The sequence below is a fragment of the Callospermophilus lateralis genome, chromosome 4, assembly GCF_048772815.1.
Source record: "Callospermophilus lateralis isolate mCalLat2 chromosome 4, mCalLat2.hap1, whole genome shotgun sequence".
Classification (NCBI taxonomy): Eukaryota; Metazoa; Chordata; class Mammalia; order Rodentia; family Sciuridae; genus Callospermophilus; species Callospermophilus lateralis.
In genome coordinates this window covers 54,450,223-54,465,972 of record NC_135308.1, presented here as the reverse complement: position 1 = coordinate 54,465,972, position 15,750 = coordinate 54,450,223, and the positions used below count along the sequence as shown (strand labels likewise).

The 15,750-nt window shown below is 39.9% G+C and overlaps 1 protein-coding gene across 1 annotated transcript in view; it reads left to right on the top strand.

Annotated features, from left to right (window-relative positions):
* The window catches only part of Kcnu1 (potassium calcium-activated channel subfamily U member 1), a 166,743-nt gene extending 151,292 nt beyond the window's left edge, over positions 1-15,451 (top strand). Inside the window, 4 exon segments of the mRNA XM_076855278.1 lie at positions 2,369-2,508; positions 10,214-10,408; positions 12,584-12,702; positions 15,064-15,451. Of these exon segments, the coding sequence (XP_076711393.1) occupies positions 2,369-2,508; positions 10,214-10,408; positions 12,584-12,702; positions 15,064-15,451 (842 nt within the window).
* The last annotated feature ends 299 nt before the right edge of the window (positions 15,452-15,750 follow it).

Sequence of the window (15,750 nt, the reverse complement as noted above, 5' to 3'; positions counted from 1 at the left end):
TGGGGTGGGGGTGGGCAGGAAAGGAGGTTTGGGTGCATTTGGAAGGTGTTGATGGAACACTGTGGGACATGCTGAGATTCATTACTGAGAAGAACTGAGGAGAAGGGGAAAAACAAAGAGGAAAATGATGTCTTCTTAACATAAATTGAGCCAACTCAAAGAAGCTCTCTTAAGCTGGTCCTAGGCATGTGATTTGACTGATTTTATGATATAACAAAGTGTTTAATAGGTATTTTGTGATTTAGAACACCTAAGCCCAGTGGGACATTAACCAAATTACATGAACAGATCTCTTAGTCCTAAGAATAAAGTATGGGGACTTGGAGAAGAATCAGTAGCCCCTCTGCCACCATGGGAGCTGGAATCAAAGTGCAGCAGGTGAGAAACACCTAGTACCTGAATCCTGGGCCTGGGCCCATAAATTCAGCTTTGAGCACATCAGATCCATAGGTCCCAAACTGGTACCTGCCAGCCTATTTATAAACATCTTGAGACTGTCAGCTGCACTTTTTATTCATGTATTTTTTCTTCCCATTTTGAACTATCTTTAACTCCCTGCGTGTAAATATACTAAATTCATGAATTAAAAGACTGTAAGTTAAAGTGGCTCAGGGATTAGCTGGCTTCTTGCTAGTCCATAGGTACATCTGGTCACTCTCCAGGGACTCACAGATTTTGTTCAGCCAAGTATTTTCTGACTCCAGGCAGACCTCATCAAATTAGCCTAACAAGTCACCTGCCAGCTCACTCAATTTCTTGTTTCTTTGTCTGGCTGGAAAGGGTCATACTGACATGGGAGCTGCAGGACTGACGGTTAGCACTTTAGTACAGAATGTACAAGGGCCTGCAAGAAAACAGCTAGGAAATGTGAGGACACTGCTTTAGAATGACACAGTGAAGTCTGGACAAAGGCTCATGGGTTATATGTATATCCTGAGGATTGGCACTGCAAGGAGAGGGAAGTGGGAGTATAGGAGATGTGGGTTGGTATTAGTCATGCCCTGCTCATCTTTTATAAAAATATTGCTGTTCTCAGAAGAAAATGATTCACTAATACCACCAGTCTGACACTTCCCCCTAACTTACTGAGAAATAATTTAAAGAATTAAGGAATAATCCAATCTTAGTAAAGAATGTATTCTGGATTGTATGTCCAGTGAATTTGCTTTGATCTATAACATCAAGAACTATAATGTCAAGAACTGTGAAGTTTCTAAGATTTTATCCTACTTGAAATCTTAACAAGTTAACCTGCCACTGTCTCATGGATGCTGGTAGAACATAAGACCTCTAGGTCAGAGACCAAAAAAATAAAAAAGTTTGTTACTTACAAAAATAACAGTAGCCAGGGTATCATCATTTTTGTGATGGTTGCCAAAGTTCTGTTTACCACAGAATGACATGAAGAAGTCCAAATGATACCTCCTGCGTCCACAGTGGATTGTTGTACAAAAGAGGAGCCTGAGTTTTGGAAAACAGAATCTTTTCTAATTGTATAGAAAGTAGCAGCTCCATCTTCAGTGCTTCTTTCTATTCAAATGTTTTTGAAGCAATAGTCCAGGAACAAAGGCAGCCAGCCCTCTGTTCTCCCCAAAGGCAGCCAGTTGTATGGACTATAGACTCTGCTTACAGGGGTCTAAGTTGTAGCCTCAGGTTATTTTGGTACTGCTGTACTGGCCTCATTAAGAAGATTCTCTAAGCCCTTGCTATTGGTCCACAAATGTGCAGCACTTAGGTGCTTGGTGGATGTGTAGATACTCAGACCCCACCCTGGACTGAGGAAATCCGAATCTGCATTGTAATAAGATTGCCAAGAAATTCTTTTGCACAGTAAATTTCAAGAAGCACTCCTTTAACTCACTCTGGGCTCAATTAACTCTAGGAACCTATATAAACACCATGTCATATAAAATGCAATGTGCCCGCCCTCCCTTTGTCCTGATGGGAAATAGCATCTCTACCTGGGTACTGCCTTTCTATCTGGATCACATGGGTGGCCAAATGTTCCTTGTTTATACCTGTTTCCCCAATGAACTTGTTCCCAGTGCTCCCTTTTGTTTCCAGAAGCATTCTGGTTGGAAAGATAAATTAGGTAAGGGTGACCCCAGGACACTTCCCTGGTCAAACTGAGCCTGGGGTAAAAGAATGTTCCTTTGATGGTGAAGTACTCAAGAGGGACTCGTGTTTTTAGGGGAGGACAATATTTGGAAATGAAAAAAACAATGTAGTGAGTTAAGGGTAGAAGCCACAGAGACTCAAACATTAAGACACAAATCCTTTGATGAGTGATCACCCTTGGCCTGCCTCACACGGAAACCCTTGTCTTCTTGTCTGCCTGCCTTTCCCTTTTGCCTCTCTTGCCTTGCAGAAAATCCTTCCAACATCCACTTCATTGAGCAGATTGGTGGACTGGAAGGGAACTTCACGGGAACAAGCCTGCATCTGAGTGCTTCCTTTTCCACAGGCGCCGTCTTCTCTGGCAACTTCTTGGATTCCCTCCTGGCCACCGTAAGTCCATTTAAGCCAAGAAGTCCCCCAAACCTCTTGGAGAGAGGTGAGTGGGCGGATTAAGGTTTGAGAACATCACAATTCACAATTCCGATTTCTCTTTGATTAAAAAAAAATGCCTATACATTATTTCATAACTGCTTGAGGAGAGAAGCAAAATTTTGAGATTATCAAGATTATAAACTTGAGGCCTTGGGAACTGTAACATTTGATGCTAGCCCTTCAGCTTTAAGTGCATCCCCACAGACCAGGGCCTTTGGTTTCAGAACTTCATGGATACTACCTTCTCTTCTCTCTACAATTTCCCAACAGCTCTTTCAGAAGTTAGCCCTAAGAGATTCATGGGTTTCATGGAAAAAGGTTTGGCATTAGGTAGTTTGAATTTTACTCAGAGTTAAGTCAAATCTTCCTCCACCATTGTCCCTCTTGTGTGATGCATTTCTGAGTACATGGTCACTGTTCAGTTTTCAGCAGCTCTTTAGCCATAAAGTAGATCCCTAGCATTCATTACAGGATTTCCATAAATAGAATCCACTTGTCATTAAATACCTATCAAACTCCTACACTGTGCAGGGATACAGCAGTGATGAAACAGACCAAACTCCGTCTATGTGCAGCTTGTACTCACAGAAGAGACCGATATGAACATCAATAAGTAATGTACAAAGGATGCCAATCCCAAAGACTGAGGAAAGATGAGATAGGAAATGTAGGGTTTGGGGAAGTAGTTGCAGATTTCAGTATGTGACCAGGGAAGGCAGCATGCTATTCAGGCTCTGGAGGAAAGGAGGATGCACACCACTCAGATCCTTGGGGAAGAAACTATACAGGCAGAGGTCAGGAGGCAGCTGCCCAGACTGTTGAAGGAATTGCAATTTGATTAAGAAATACAGGATCTGTGTATGGCCATTTATAATGACTGCAAAAACACCTGAAAGGAAATACACATGTTCCACTACCTCAGAGTTTTCATCCTAAGATTTTTCAGGGGAAGGATTACAAAAAGGTCCAAAGTCCAATATGCACTTGCTTAAACATGGCTCTGAGTACAGTTTGAATGTACTCAGAATGTACTTCTGGAATGCTGTGTAGAAGAGGCACCATTCCTGAATGGTATGCTTGTCTCAAAGCAGTTTGCACATTTAGGAGAATGTGACCAGGACATATATGTTTCTCTCCTGACATCAAGGAAGGTATTATGTGGCCCTTGACTCTGCCTTTCTTAGCCATGGAAGGGTCTCGTGAACCCTAGGGAACTCTCAAACAGATACCACTGCTTCAGGAATAGTTTAACGTTAAACAATTTTGTGGGTTATCAAGTTTCTAAAGGGTTAAGTAACATACAGCCCCTGACTGAGCCAGAGAGGGATGCATTGGAGGGAATCAAGTCAGGTTACTTTTCCGAGAAGGTGACTCTGTCAGACAGAGTGTTGTATCACTGTCTGTCACTGATATGTCAATTAACTTGCCTGGAATTAATGACTGGAGTGTCAGGCAGAAGGTGACTTCTGATGAACTTGACCTGTCGGCAGGATGCATTTTAGATGGGTTTAAGCTCCTAGTTCTTTTCAGAAACTCTTAAGTGGCAGGAAGCTTCATGCCTTAAATTAAACTTGAGACTTAATTAAACTCCACTGCTCCACTGGGCCACACAGGCAGAATAAAGCCACAGATTCTATTTAGAGTTAGTCAGAAGGTAGTGTCTTGGTGTTTTATACCTCTATAACAAAATACTGGAGACCAGGCCATTTATACACAATAGAAGTTTATTTGGCTCACAGTTCTGAAGACTGGGCAGTCCAAGGGCATGGTGCAGTCATCTGTGTGGCATCTGGTGAGGTTCTTTCTGCTGTGTCATCGAACGGTGGGAGGCAAGAAGGTAATAGAGCACATGCAAAAAGATAAGAGAGGAGAGGGCCAAACTCATCTTTGTTATCAAGAGCCCACTACTGTAATAACTAATCCACCCCAACAATAATGGCATTAATCCATTTATGATCTCATAACCTGATCATCTCTTAAAGGTCTCACCACTTAACAGTGTTTAGTGTGGAGTGTTTCCAACATATGCTTTGAGCAGGGAGTATATTGAACCGTGGCAGGCAGAATAGATGATGAAGGGTTGGAAGAGTAGAAATAAAGGAAATGAACATACAGCATAAGCCAGCATAGGAAACGCAAACTTGATAATTAAGTCTTGAGCCAGGTGTTGGCGCCTAGGCTTAGTGCTGACTTCTATAACGCACCATGAGCGTGATCTTGACCTTGGGCAGTCAAGATGAGAAGATGATCCCTTGCTAGAAAACAAAATGAGCTACATAAAATCTCAGAAGTCTTTTCTTAGGCTAGATGGTGAAGTCCATGAGAGAGAGACAAAGTCAAGTAAGTGTGCCCTATATAGGAAGTTGTCACATGAGGTTACAAGCCACGCTGGACCATCACTTAGCCCTTAAAGGGTCCTGATAAGTGTGTAAGTTAGGACTGGCTCTTGGTCAGCTGTCTATGGAATGGGGATGGTAATGGAGCACCAGGGCAGAAGGCACCACTTATGTCAAGGAGGCTCACAGGGATAGTGAACCTCTAAATACCTATCTGGTAGCCTTTTATTCTAGCTATTACTTGCATCTTTAATGGTGTATGGCACATTACATGTGATAATGCTGAAATGTTGAGCTAAACCAGACTACCGAACATAATCAGTGAGTGCTGCCCTCTCTGGTTTTCCTTTCCTTGGATGATGTCCTATCCAACCATTCACACAGAAAGAAAAACAAACCTAAGGATTAGGCTGGAGTTGTCCCTGAACTTCCAATTTCACAGGCTCCTCCCCTCTGGGTACCATTTGGTCTTGGTTCGTCTCTGGATCTTACCACCAGGTCACATGGAAATAGTCTCAGAGAAAAAAAGAGAACATTCACCATCATCTACTGGAAATACCAGAATACGCAGATGTTCTCAAATCCTACACTTTATTTTCCTTACATAACAGAGTATCTCCTGGCTGAGTTTGGGAGGAAGCAAAGACATCATTCTTCCCATATAGTTAGGATGTCAGCTATGGGCTCCATGGCCTTCATCCCCTCTAACATAGATTCATGGCGACATCAACAAGATCCACAGCTCTTCTCTCCTAGCTCATACCTGCAAATTTTCCCCACAATAGACCTCTATGCAACTAATTCTCATAATTTCTGTTGTTGAGATGTTACCAATAACAATAGCAATATCAGTCATAGGAAGAGTAGTATCTTTCAAGCATTTCTCTTGTGCCAAGACTTTGCTAAAGCATATTGTATTACCTTGTTGATTCTCCTGTCAACTCAATTAAGGAAATACTATTCTTAGATTTATTTTATAGATAAAGACTCTGAGGCTTAGAGGGATATAATCTGTCAAAGGCTACATCACTGACAAATAAAAAGTTGTTTTTAAACCCAACTTTATGTGATTCCAGAGACAGACCTCACCACCACAATCAACTGCCCCTCCAGAAACCTAGTTCTTTATTACTAGTATTTTTCCAATGCAAGAATTTTCAGGTTTTTCTTAGAGGAATCCAACTCTCTGAGTGCTCAGGGGTTGCTGACGAGACAGGCAGAAAAGAGACACAGACGTGCCTTCCCACACCTCTCTCCTTGATTAGAGCAACTCTGCTTTTTTCTGGCCATATTTGAGGCACATCTACATAAGATTTCATTGGAAGAAATATTTCTATTGCTAAGAAGACTTTAGAAAGCACTCCCTACAAATTATATAACAACCAACAGAAAAGTATAGGAGTATCCTGTTCTCCTCTCCAAGACAGGTTTCCCATTTCCAGTCAGAAGTCCTAAGTGGGAGGCAAGATTCAACCATTCCCTCTATTTTTTTCATTCCTTTTATACTATAATGTCCCTGCCCCAAGAATATCTTAGGGGTTAGGCTCTTCCAACCTGATGCCCACCTCAATGTACCGAGAGATCGGGGCCCTATGGCTGTACAATCAGTGGGTATAATTAAACTAAAACTGTTTGTTTCCCGGATGCCCACACTTACAGGAGAGCAAAGCTAAGAGATGTCTTCAGAATAGACTCTCTCAGGAAAAGGGGGCTCACACTTCAGCAAACAAACCGTGAAATAAGAGAAAAACACCAGCCTCAACTTCAATCTTGGTGAAATATTCCCCACATGATGTTTATGGGACTGCTTCCTTCCTATATGTACTTGGAAAACTTCACTCTTACTTTCCATCTTTCCCTCCCAATCATCCTTATAAATTCTAAGGAGAATGAATATACAAGTCCCAGGATGCAGCAAAGCCCACAGTAATGTGTTATGAAGTAGTCGCCACTTAGAAATAATGAAGTCTTATATTTTCACACAAGTTTAAAATCTCTACATTGTGATGGATATTATATATTTTCACTGAAATATAATGGGTTTTATCTCCAAATATCCAACTGATACTGTTGATACTGTTGACAATATTCCCTGGTATACTACCTAAACTCCTGTCCCGTTTACAAGAATTTGTCTATACCTAATTCATATTTGCTTTAAAATCTTTATCAGTTCAGTGCTATGAAAACTAAATTATGGCAAGACCAGTCAGGCCTTATGTGCAATAATCCTACATAGCTTTACAATTAAAGAGTCTCATAAATAGACAAGAACTTAGGGAACACTTTTCCTGTACTTGTGAGAAAACTGAACAGCCCACAGAAGTTAGATGAAATTCTCAAGGTCTCTCAGCCGGTTAGTTGCAATTTTCCAACCATAGAGCCTCACTTGGAGTTGAAAGTTATTTCCCAAAAGATGTTTGATCATAAGGCCTTTGGAAAAATCTCAGAATAAAGAACAGCAGATGGCTTCGATATTAGTATGTATACTATTAGGTAATACCAGATTATGAAAGAGACCTCATGTTTTATTGCAGTTAAAAACTTAAACAACTTGGGCTGCAACGTTTTCTAACATTGGAAACTCAATGTTAGAAATTCTAGTATTCTAGTACATGCTATTGCATTAGAATTGCAGTCCAAAGTCCAAAAAAAAAACATTTCAAACACATTTTAACTTTGAAATTTTCTAGAGAAGGAAAAGAAAGAAAGCACGCAAAGGAGGAAGAAAAGATGGAAGGGGAAGGAAAGAAGAGAGGAGAGGAGAAGAGAGGAGAGGAAAGGGGAGGAGAGGGGAGGAGAGGGGAGGGGAGGGGGGAGGAAAAAATGTGAAGTTGAGAAAGGTCAATAGCAAAGAACTCCAAATAAGAATAAGGAGATGAACTCACAGTATAAGGGTGACATATAAATCCCATTATTTCCCCCAATTTAGAATTGCAATCCTTTTGATGTCAAAACTGAAGAAATGATATATTCAAAGGCTAAGCCTCTCAGTTAAATATGTAAAGCACACGTTTCCCTAGAGCCATCAACAGCAGGATAACCCAAGAATTTACACCTTTTCTTTAATCAGAGGAGAATTATTCTAACAGTATTATGTTTGATCACTCACACTATGGCCACATGTGCTTAAACGGATTGTGGCTCAACCTGGATTTATATCCTCCATTTCCTCCTGGATGTCAGGGGGCTGATTCCAAAAGCACCTTTCTGGGTGCTAGTGGGATGGAATAAAGAGAAGAAATGCAAGTAGATTCTCCCAGTCCAAGGACTAGAGTGAAGTCATCTTTTAATCCAAAAACTATGTTAACAGTTACATTGATTTTCTCTTAATCCATATAACTTAACGTTATTTCTTAAGTCAACTTGTACCAGCCACCTCTACATTTTACTAGCAATATTGGTTTGTTAAAATTCTCCTGCCTATTGTAGTCAGTAAATACCCTTACATCCCATAAATACGTGCCCCATTCAAAACAAGCACTTCTGAAGATGATGGTAAGTAGATTAAGGCCATCCTCTGAGAAAGCACATAATTTCAAGGAAGGATTTCTCTGTTCTGAAAACCAGCCGTGTCAGAATCTCTGGGGTATTCTTTAAATTCTCTCTCCCACTTCCATTCATCAATTCTGATTCAGGAGATCTGGGATCTCATAAATCTGCACTTGTTAGTGTAGCTCCAGATAATCCAGGTACATGAGAACTAATAATAAAGGGAATAGAAATTAGTAATAGGTAGATTTCATTAAATCCTGCAAACAACGATAGAAGGCAGGTATTGTCATGTCAACTTTAAAGGAAAAAAAATGCATAAATTGCCCAAGAATACTGGTCAAGGGTGTGACAATACAAGATTCAAACTCAGGCCTATTTCATATGAACAATTAACTATAAAATACAGAAGAAGGAAATAGAGTAAAAGCCAGAGGTCATGGGATCCTAAAGAGAAATAAGCTTCATTCTGATGAGGAGACCCAAGCTGGTAAGAGATGAACAAGGTGTCCAAAAGCAAAGCTGGAAGAGAAGAAAAGAATAGGCCAAGCCGCTACAGACTGACTAGTATGTGTATTGCAGTGAATAGTTAATGAAGGTGAGCCAAGAAAGGGAGATGATATCAGATCACAAGGGCTCTGAAGACCATAGTAAGGTATCTAAGTTTGAGGAAGCAGATGGCACGATCTGATTCATGATTGCAAATGAGAAGAAAACTAGTAAAAAGGTCCCTTTAGAAATTCAGGCTTCAGCAGGGTATGGTGGTGCATGCCTATAATCTCAGCACTCAGGAGGCTGAGGAAGGAGGATCACTTGAGTCCGAAAGTTCTGGGCCAGCATAGGCAACACAGCAAGACCCTGTCTCGAAAATTACCACCACCCTCATCATTCACCATCATCATCACACAGGCTTCAGAAGAAGAGTACCTGAGTTTGGCTATAGAGAAAATGAGTGATAAAAATTCTAGACTAATAACAGTCACTTATATTATTTATTATAAAAATGATTGCTTTCCTGTAATTCTTTTTTCTGTAATACTTATTTCTTCAGGAGTAAAAGTATAATATAGATTTTTTTTTTAAAGATAGAAAGTTAAGAATGACACTTGCAAATATGTTCATGCCTAGGTTACAGATTATGGTAGGAATTGTGGAGAAAGGGAGTTCATGAAAATGAACTCAATTCAGACTCAATCCTGTTTCAAAATAATTAGACCCACGTCATCATCCTGTTTCATTTTGATGTCAGTCATTCTAAAACCCCATACATTTACTTATCCAGAACCTATGATTTCTTAAATGTATAATAATAGTCATGGGAAATCCAAATATTAGTAAGACCTAAGTCAATGTCTGTCCTCAAGTCAGGCACAATCAGAAGGAGTATAAGTAGGCTCACATCCAAAAAATAGCCCAAGTATAGATGACAATAGTATCAGAAGTCCCCTAGGAGAAAGTCTGTAGGGTGTTCCACTAAATACACATTTTTAAAATATATATGTTGCCGATAATTATGGTATCTGTGGCTTAACATACTCCTCTGGTCTCTGTGAAAGAAAGAAATCCTTGGTATCTATATCATTACCCACTTTCTCCTCCTTCTACAGCATAAGCTCCAAGGAAACAGGATCATGGTCCAGGTTGTTTTCACTCAGTTGTACCTAACCCAGTCTCCTATCCAAAGTGGTTTTGATAATAATAATCACAAGAGGAGTTCTCTGCACTATCTGGTCCATGTCAAACAGTGACGTCCACTAGATCTCCAGGTCTGAACACCTCCACCATTTACATGCTGGCTGCTCTAACATTACACATGAATTGTCCTTGCTCCTCAGGCCTTCTACAACTACCATGTCCTGGAACTACTTCAGATGCTGGTGACAGGAGGAGTAAGCTCTCAGATGGAACAACAATTGGATAAGGAGAAGTTCACTGGGTTGACCGACAGCTACTCTACGTATTCGTCTGGAAGAATGCGGTGTAAACTGGGGCTTCTGTCCTTAGAGCAAACGATTTTATCAGACATTCAAGTGAGTCTACTCTTATCATACTCGATTCTCTCACTTCCTGAACACTCTGAGTTTCTGAAAATTGTGTTGGCTGTTTGTGTTTATAGATGGTCTACCACATAGAAATAATAATAGCAGTAACAAAATTAATACCATCTTATATTCATAGATTGTTTTACAACTCAGTGCATTTTCTTGTTATTTTTTGTAGCAATACCAGGAAATAGACAGTGGAGTGGGTTAGTAATCATGAGAGTGGACTTCTGGCAAAAGCACTAGTTTAGCCCATTTACCTTCTCTCTTGCAAATGTGCTGTCTTTCCCTTCTACCTTCTGCCATGGGGTGACACAGCAAGAAGAGCTTTGCTAGATGTGGCCCCTTGACTTTGAACATCTCTTCCTCTGGACTGTAAGAAATAAATCTTAGATCTTTATAACTTATTCTGTTACTGTAGCATAAAATGGGCAAGAATACCTAATAACTTTGTACCTTGACAAGGTTATTACTGATAATTATAATACTTAAAGCTTACTAAGTATTTTCCCTGTGCCTGACTACTTTAGATTTTTTCACTTAATCTGTCCAAGGATTTGTACAGTAGGCATCATCATTGATTTTATTTAACAGATCAGAAAACTGAGGTTTTCAGAAGCAAGGGCTTACCTGAAGCCACCATATTGTTCAACAATGTCAGAGCAGGGTTCCATCTCAGGAATACTGTCCCAGGGTCTGACCATTCTTTCAGTAACCACAATGCTAAAGAAATCTGATCAGGTCAGCTGACATCAGGCAGAATAGCTCTGTGATTAAGTCAAAGAATCACAGTGGGCTAACCAGTAGAAAATGCTTGACTTTTCTTAATCCAGGTTGCTACTGAATGACCAATTATAGCAAAGGGAGGCGATAAGAATTCTGGCAAATTCTAGTGGCTCATCTAGGCCTCAGAGTAGAGTGCCGACTGGACATGAATAATCTACTGATCAGTGTGTTGCTTTTTTGTTTGTTTATTGTTTTTTGATGCCAAAGACTAAACCTAGGGGCACTTAACCACTGAGTCACATCCCTAGTCCTTTTTTATTTTTAATTTGAATAAAGAGTCTCAATAAGTTGCTTAGGGCCTGGCTAAATTATTATGGTTAGCTTTGAACTTGCAATCCTCCTGTCTCAGTCTCCTGAGCCACTGGGATTCTAGGCACGGGCCACAACTCCAAGCGCTGGTTTGGTTTTGATTAATATTGTTATCCACCTGTCCAGTATTATTGTTAGAGGCAGACCTTGACAAGGAAACATCTTTTTCTGGTTCAGTGGACATCAGAAAAAAATTGCTCCCTTCACAAGGAGTATGGTGTTCCAGGCCTCCTTGCCCAGTGTGTCTCAACATATGCTACCAAAAAGGGCATATCCTGTGCTCTTTACATTTGAAGCCCAGGTACAAACAACTTTCCAAACACTCCCACAGTATTGTCTGATCTTGTGCATTTCTGTGGACCCGGGTGCCTCATCTGCAGTTGACTAGTGAGTGATTTTATGCCCAGAGACTGCAGCTGGCAACCGCCTGCTGGTATCAGAGAAATAATAGATTGGTCTGCCCATGTGTCTTACCTTCACTCACTTTGCTCTTTTCTTAAGAAATTGTAGAACTGAGCAGACTGTTTTCTTTTGCCCTTTCTGAACCTATTTGTCCTATCTGCTGCTGCTTTTGAACTCATTGTCTATTTGTGATAAGTTTGTTGGCCAGAGCCAGAGACCAAATGTAAGAAGTGTGCTTGAGATTGTGATCTCAGTAAGAGTGGGATAAGATGACTCCTTGGGGGTCATCTAACATCCAATCATGGACTAACTCAAAAACTGAATTTGGAACCCATTGCTCATTGTTAATTCTCAATGATGGTCACCAAATAGGAAAAGTAATAAGAATACACACGTACCACACGCATCCGAGGCTCTCAGAAGAACTTGAATGACAAAAAGAAAAGCAAATCAAACAGATTAGTATCTCAAAACTAATCATCAGTTACTATAATTACCAAGTCATTAAACACTATTATCATAAATATATTAGGAAATGTCTTTCAGGTCTTCTAAAGTTGGACCGCAAAAAAAAAAAGGAAAATAACATTTGAATATGTGCTTGTTATTGCTTGATGAATGTGCCCAGCAGACACATTTTTCTCTCTCTCTTTTTTTTTTTCACAGCCAAGAACCACCTTTGGACAACTATTCTGTGGCTCATTAGATTGTCTTGGAATCTTATGTGTTGGCTTATACCGCATGATAGATGAAGAGGCGCGCAACCCAGAACATAAAAGGGGAGTGTGCTAATTTGAAAAGTGCTGGCCACCCACCCAAGCAGGAGAACCAAAGCTACTTTATATGTGAAAGAGAACTCCATAGCTCAGAGTCCACAGTTATTATGGAAAGATGCTGATAAATCATGATGTAGGAAGAAAGAAGAATGAGTGTAAACAATAGGAATGCTGATGGTTAAGGCCCAATTAATACTGGCCTTCTAAGGAGGATGGTGTTTGTGTCCCCAGTGAAAACTGAAATATGCAGACCTAAATTTTAAATAAGTTCTTTTGCAACCTAACTTCCACCCACACTTGTACAACTTTCTAAAGATAAAGACATTGTCTGCATTGGAAAGATTTACTTGTTTTTTGCTGGACTCATTTTGTAAATATTTATTGAGTGCTTCTTTCCAGCCACTGTGCTTTGTGTTTATAAATCAGGGATGCACTTTGTTCAGATTTCAACTTTATTAACTGGAGATCCTTCTGCCAGGAGTGTGGAAGAGAGAGGAAATGTATATAGAGGATATAAGAAAAGAAGATAAAATCTAGAGACAATACAATTGTTTAGGCCCTAGACAAGATTCTCACAGTAGAACGCACAGTAGTCAATAAAGAAGGAGGAATTAAAAATGATGGAGTGGAAATAGACAATCGAAACCCATTCTAGGAGAAAAGAGAAAGAAACAAAATTATTAATGTGAATGGTCTCAAGTAGAAGAAAAAAGTCCCTGTAATTTCTCTATTAATAAGAGAAAAGGAGAAAAATAACAGATGCTTAGGAAGACCTATAATATATCTAGGTGGGAGGTATACTTTTGGGGATTTTTATTTAGTACTAAGATTTCTCAGTTCATAGGCATTGCTGAGAAAGAAAATAAAAATAATTCAGGGAACTGAAGAAAGGTAAGACTTGAACTACTAAGAAGAATGCAATGAGGTTTAACCATGAAGCAATGCTAGACTGTAAAGAGTTAGAGTAGATATACCCAGAGGAAGGAAATGAGAGAGAAGGAATGATGGGGTGTTGTGGTTGGAGAGTGACTTACTGAAGCTTAAGATTTTGGACAGGCAATGACAATATCCAGAATGTAGCCCTGAAAATGGTTTGGAGATAAACCATCATTCAGTAGTAGAAATCACAGAAATGTGTCTGGATGTCAGAGCTGTAACCACATAGATACTACAAGCACATAGGATGATAGTGGCCCTGAGGTTGGGGGGAAAAATTATATCCCAAGTGCCAAAGACCTTAATAAACATGAAGGTCTACAGATGGCACTGAGGAATCAGTGGGGAGGGTTATATAACTTTACAGAACTCACTGTGAAGTAAGTGCGTGAGGTGTGAGGTTATGGAAGCAATCCTGAGAAGCATACTTGATTCCGGCATGCTGTTTCTCTGCTTGAACTCTAATCCCTGGCCCCAACACCTCAGAAAAACCTGTGGTAATTGAGACAACCATGTTAATTGAGAAAATATGCAGTTTATACTTGAGAGGATCTCAAGGAAGGAAATGGCACTCCTGTTTTAAATGATCTATGTGATTAGGGTAAATCTTGTTTAAAATAAAATAGAGGTTACAGTATTTTCAATGGAAAGATAATAAGGTATGAATTATTCAGTAAAGGAAAGTCAATCATGCATTGAGGTCCATGTTTAGGAGAGAAGTAACCATTGGGGACAGCAATGAAGAAATACAGGGTGAAAGTCATATGAGGTTATCCTCTCTGTGTTCTGTCGTGAACACTAGGTATTAATTAATTCATTTATTAAGGATTTGCTATGTATCTGATATTTTGCTAAGACAACTTGCTTCCCTACAAAGTCTTCCTATGCAAATACAGACTTTGAATTTTCCTTAAGATTCATTGACATTCCCTATTTGCTTACCAAAGTTTCAAATAGAACTTTGTGTGAAACCTGTTTGCATGAGTACTAGCTTATGGTAGGCCTAAGCCAGGTTGGAAATATCAGGAATACCTGTTATCTTCCAATTTGACAGAGCCTGGCTTGGTGTTCAGTTTTGTACTTACAGAATTCATTAGTGTGGTGCATGTTCAAAGAAGTTAAACCCGGAGTTAGGAAGTCCTTAGAGATCAGCAAACCAAATCACAGTCTTATTCCTTTCCCACTAAAGCAGTGAGAACAGCAAACCCCCCAAAAGGGAGATTTCATTCCTAAGGTCCCCAATCCCTCCTCTGAGACTTCCTCTATTCGGTGTCCCAGAGATCGTTACTATCAATCAGAAACCAATGAAGCAAAGCAAAACAAAAGCAGTTCCTCTTTTGACCCAGCAAAATGATGTCTTTATTTCGTTCATTGCCTATAACCATTCTGTCCTAGCCACAGAAGCTCAGAATTCATCTTTGACTTTCCTTATAGGTTTGTGATTACCCGGCCAGCCAATGACCTTAAGTTGCTGCCTTCAGATCTTGTGTTTTGTGCCATCCCTTTCAGCACCGTCTGTGAAAAAAAGGATGGTGATTCATCTCAACCGATACATGAAGTTCAAAATATCGTATCCAGAGAATCACCGATGAATGCAAACCGAAGTTATCCTACTGCGGTTGACCCAGTGAGTGAGAGTACGCCACAGAAATTGTTTAGTTCCGTCCAATCTATGGAGGTAAAACCTTCTTTCTTTTCTGAAACTCAACAAGCAACACCTAGTTTGAGTTTTAGGCTCTCAACCGACACAAAGGCAAATGAAAATGTGAAAGAAAATGAAAAGGAAAACATGAAGGAAACCCTGAAGGAAAATGCGCCTTAGTGTCCAAGCTAAACTGGACACATTGATATTCTCCACAAACTTCTAATCTGATACTAACAAGGCATCTCCAAAGATGATGACTTTGAACAAAGAAAATAAAAATGGAAGCATGCCAATTTTGTGCCCATGGCTTGCTGGGTAGTTGACCAGCAAGCCACACTGTTTTGGAAGAGACCAAAATCTAATCTTGTCCCACTGGATCTGGTGTGATAAATAAAGAGATATATGATAAATGCTATTAAGGGAAATTCAATGGTCTATTTCCTTTGAGCAAAAAATGGGCCAGTTTGGGTTGCATT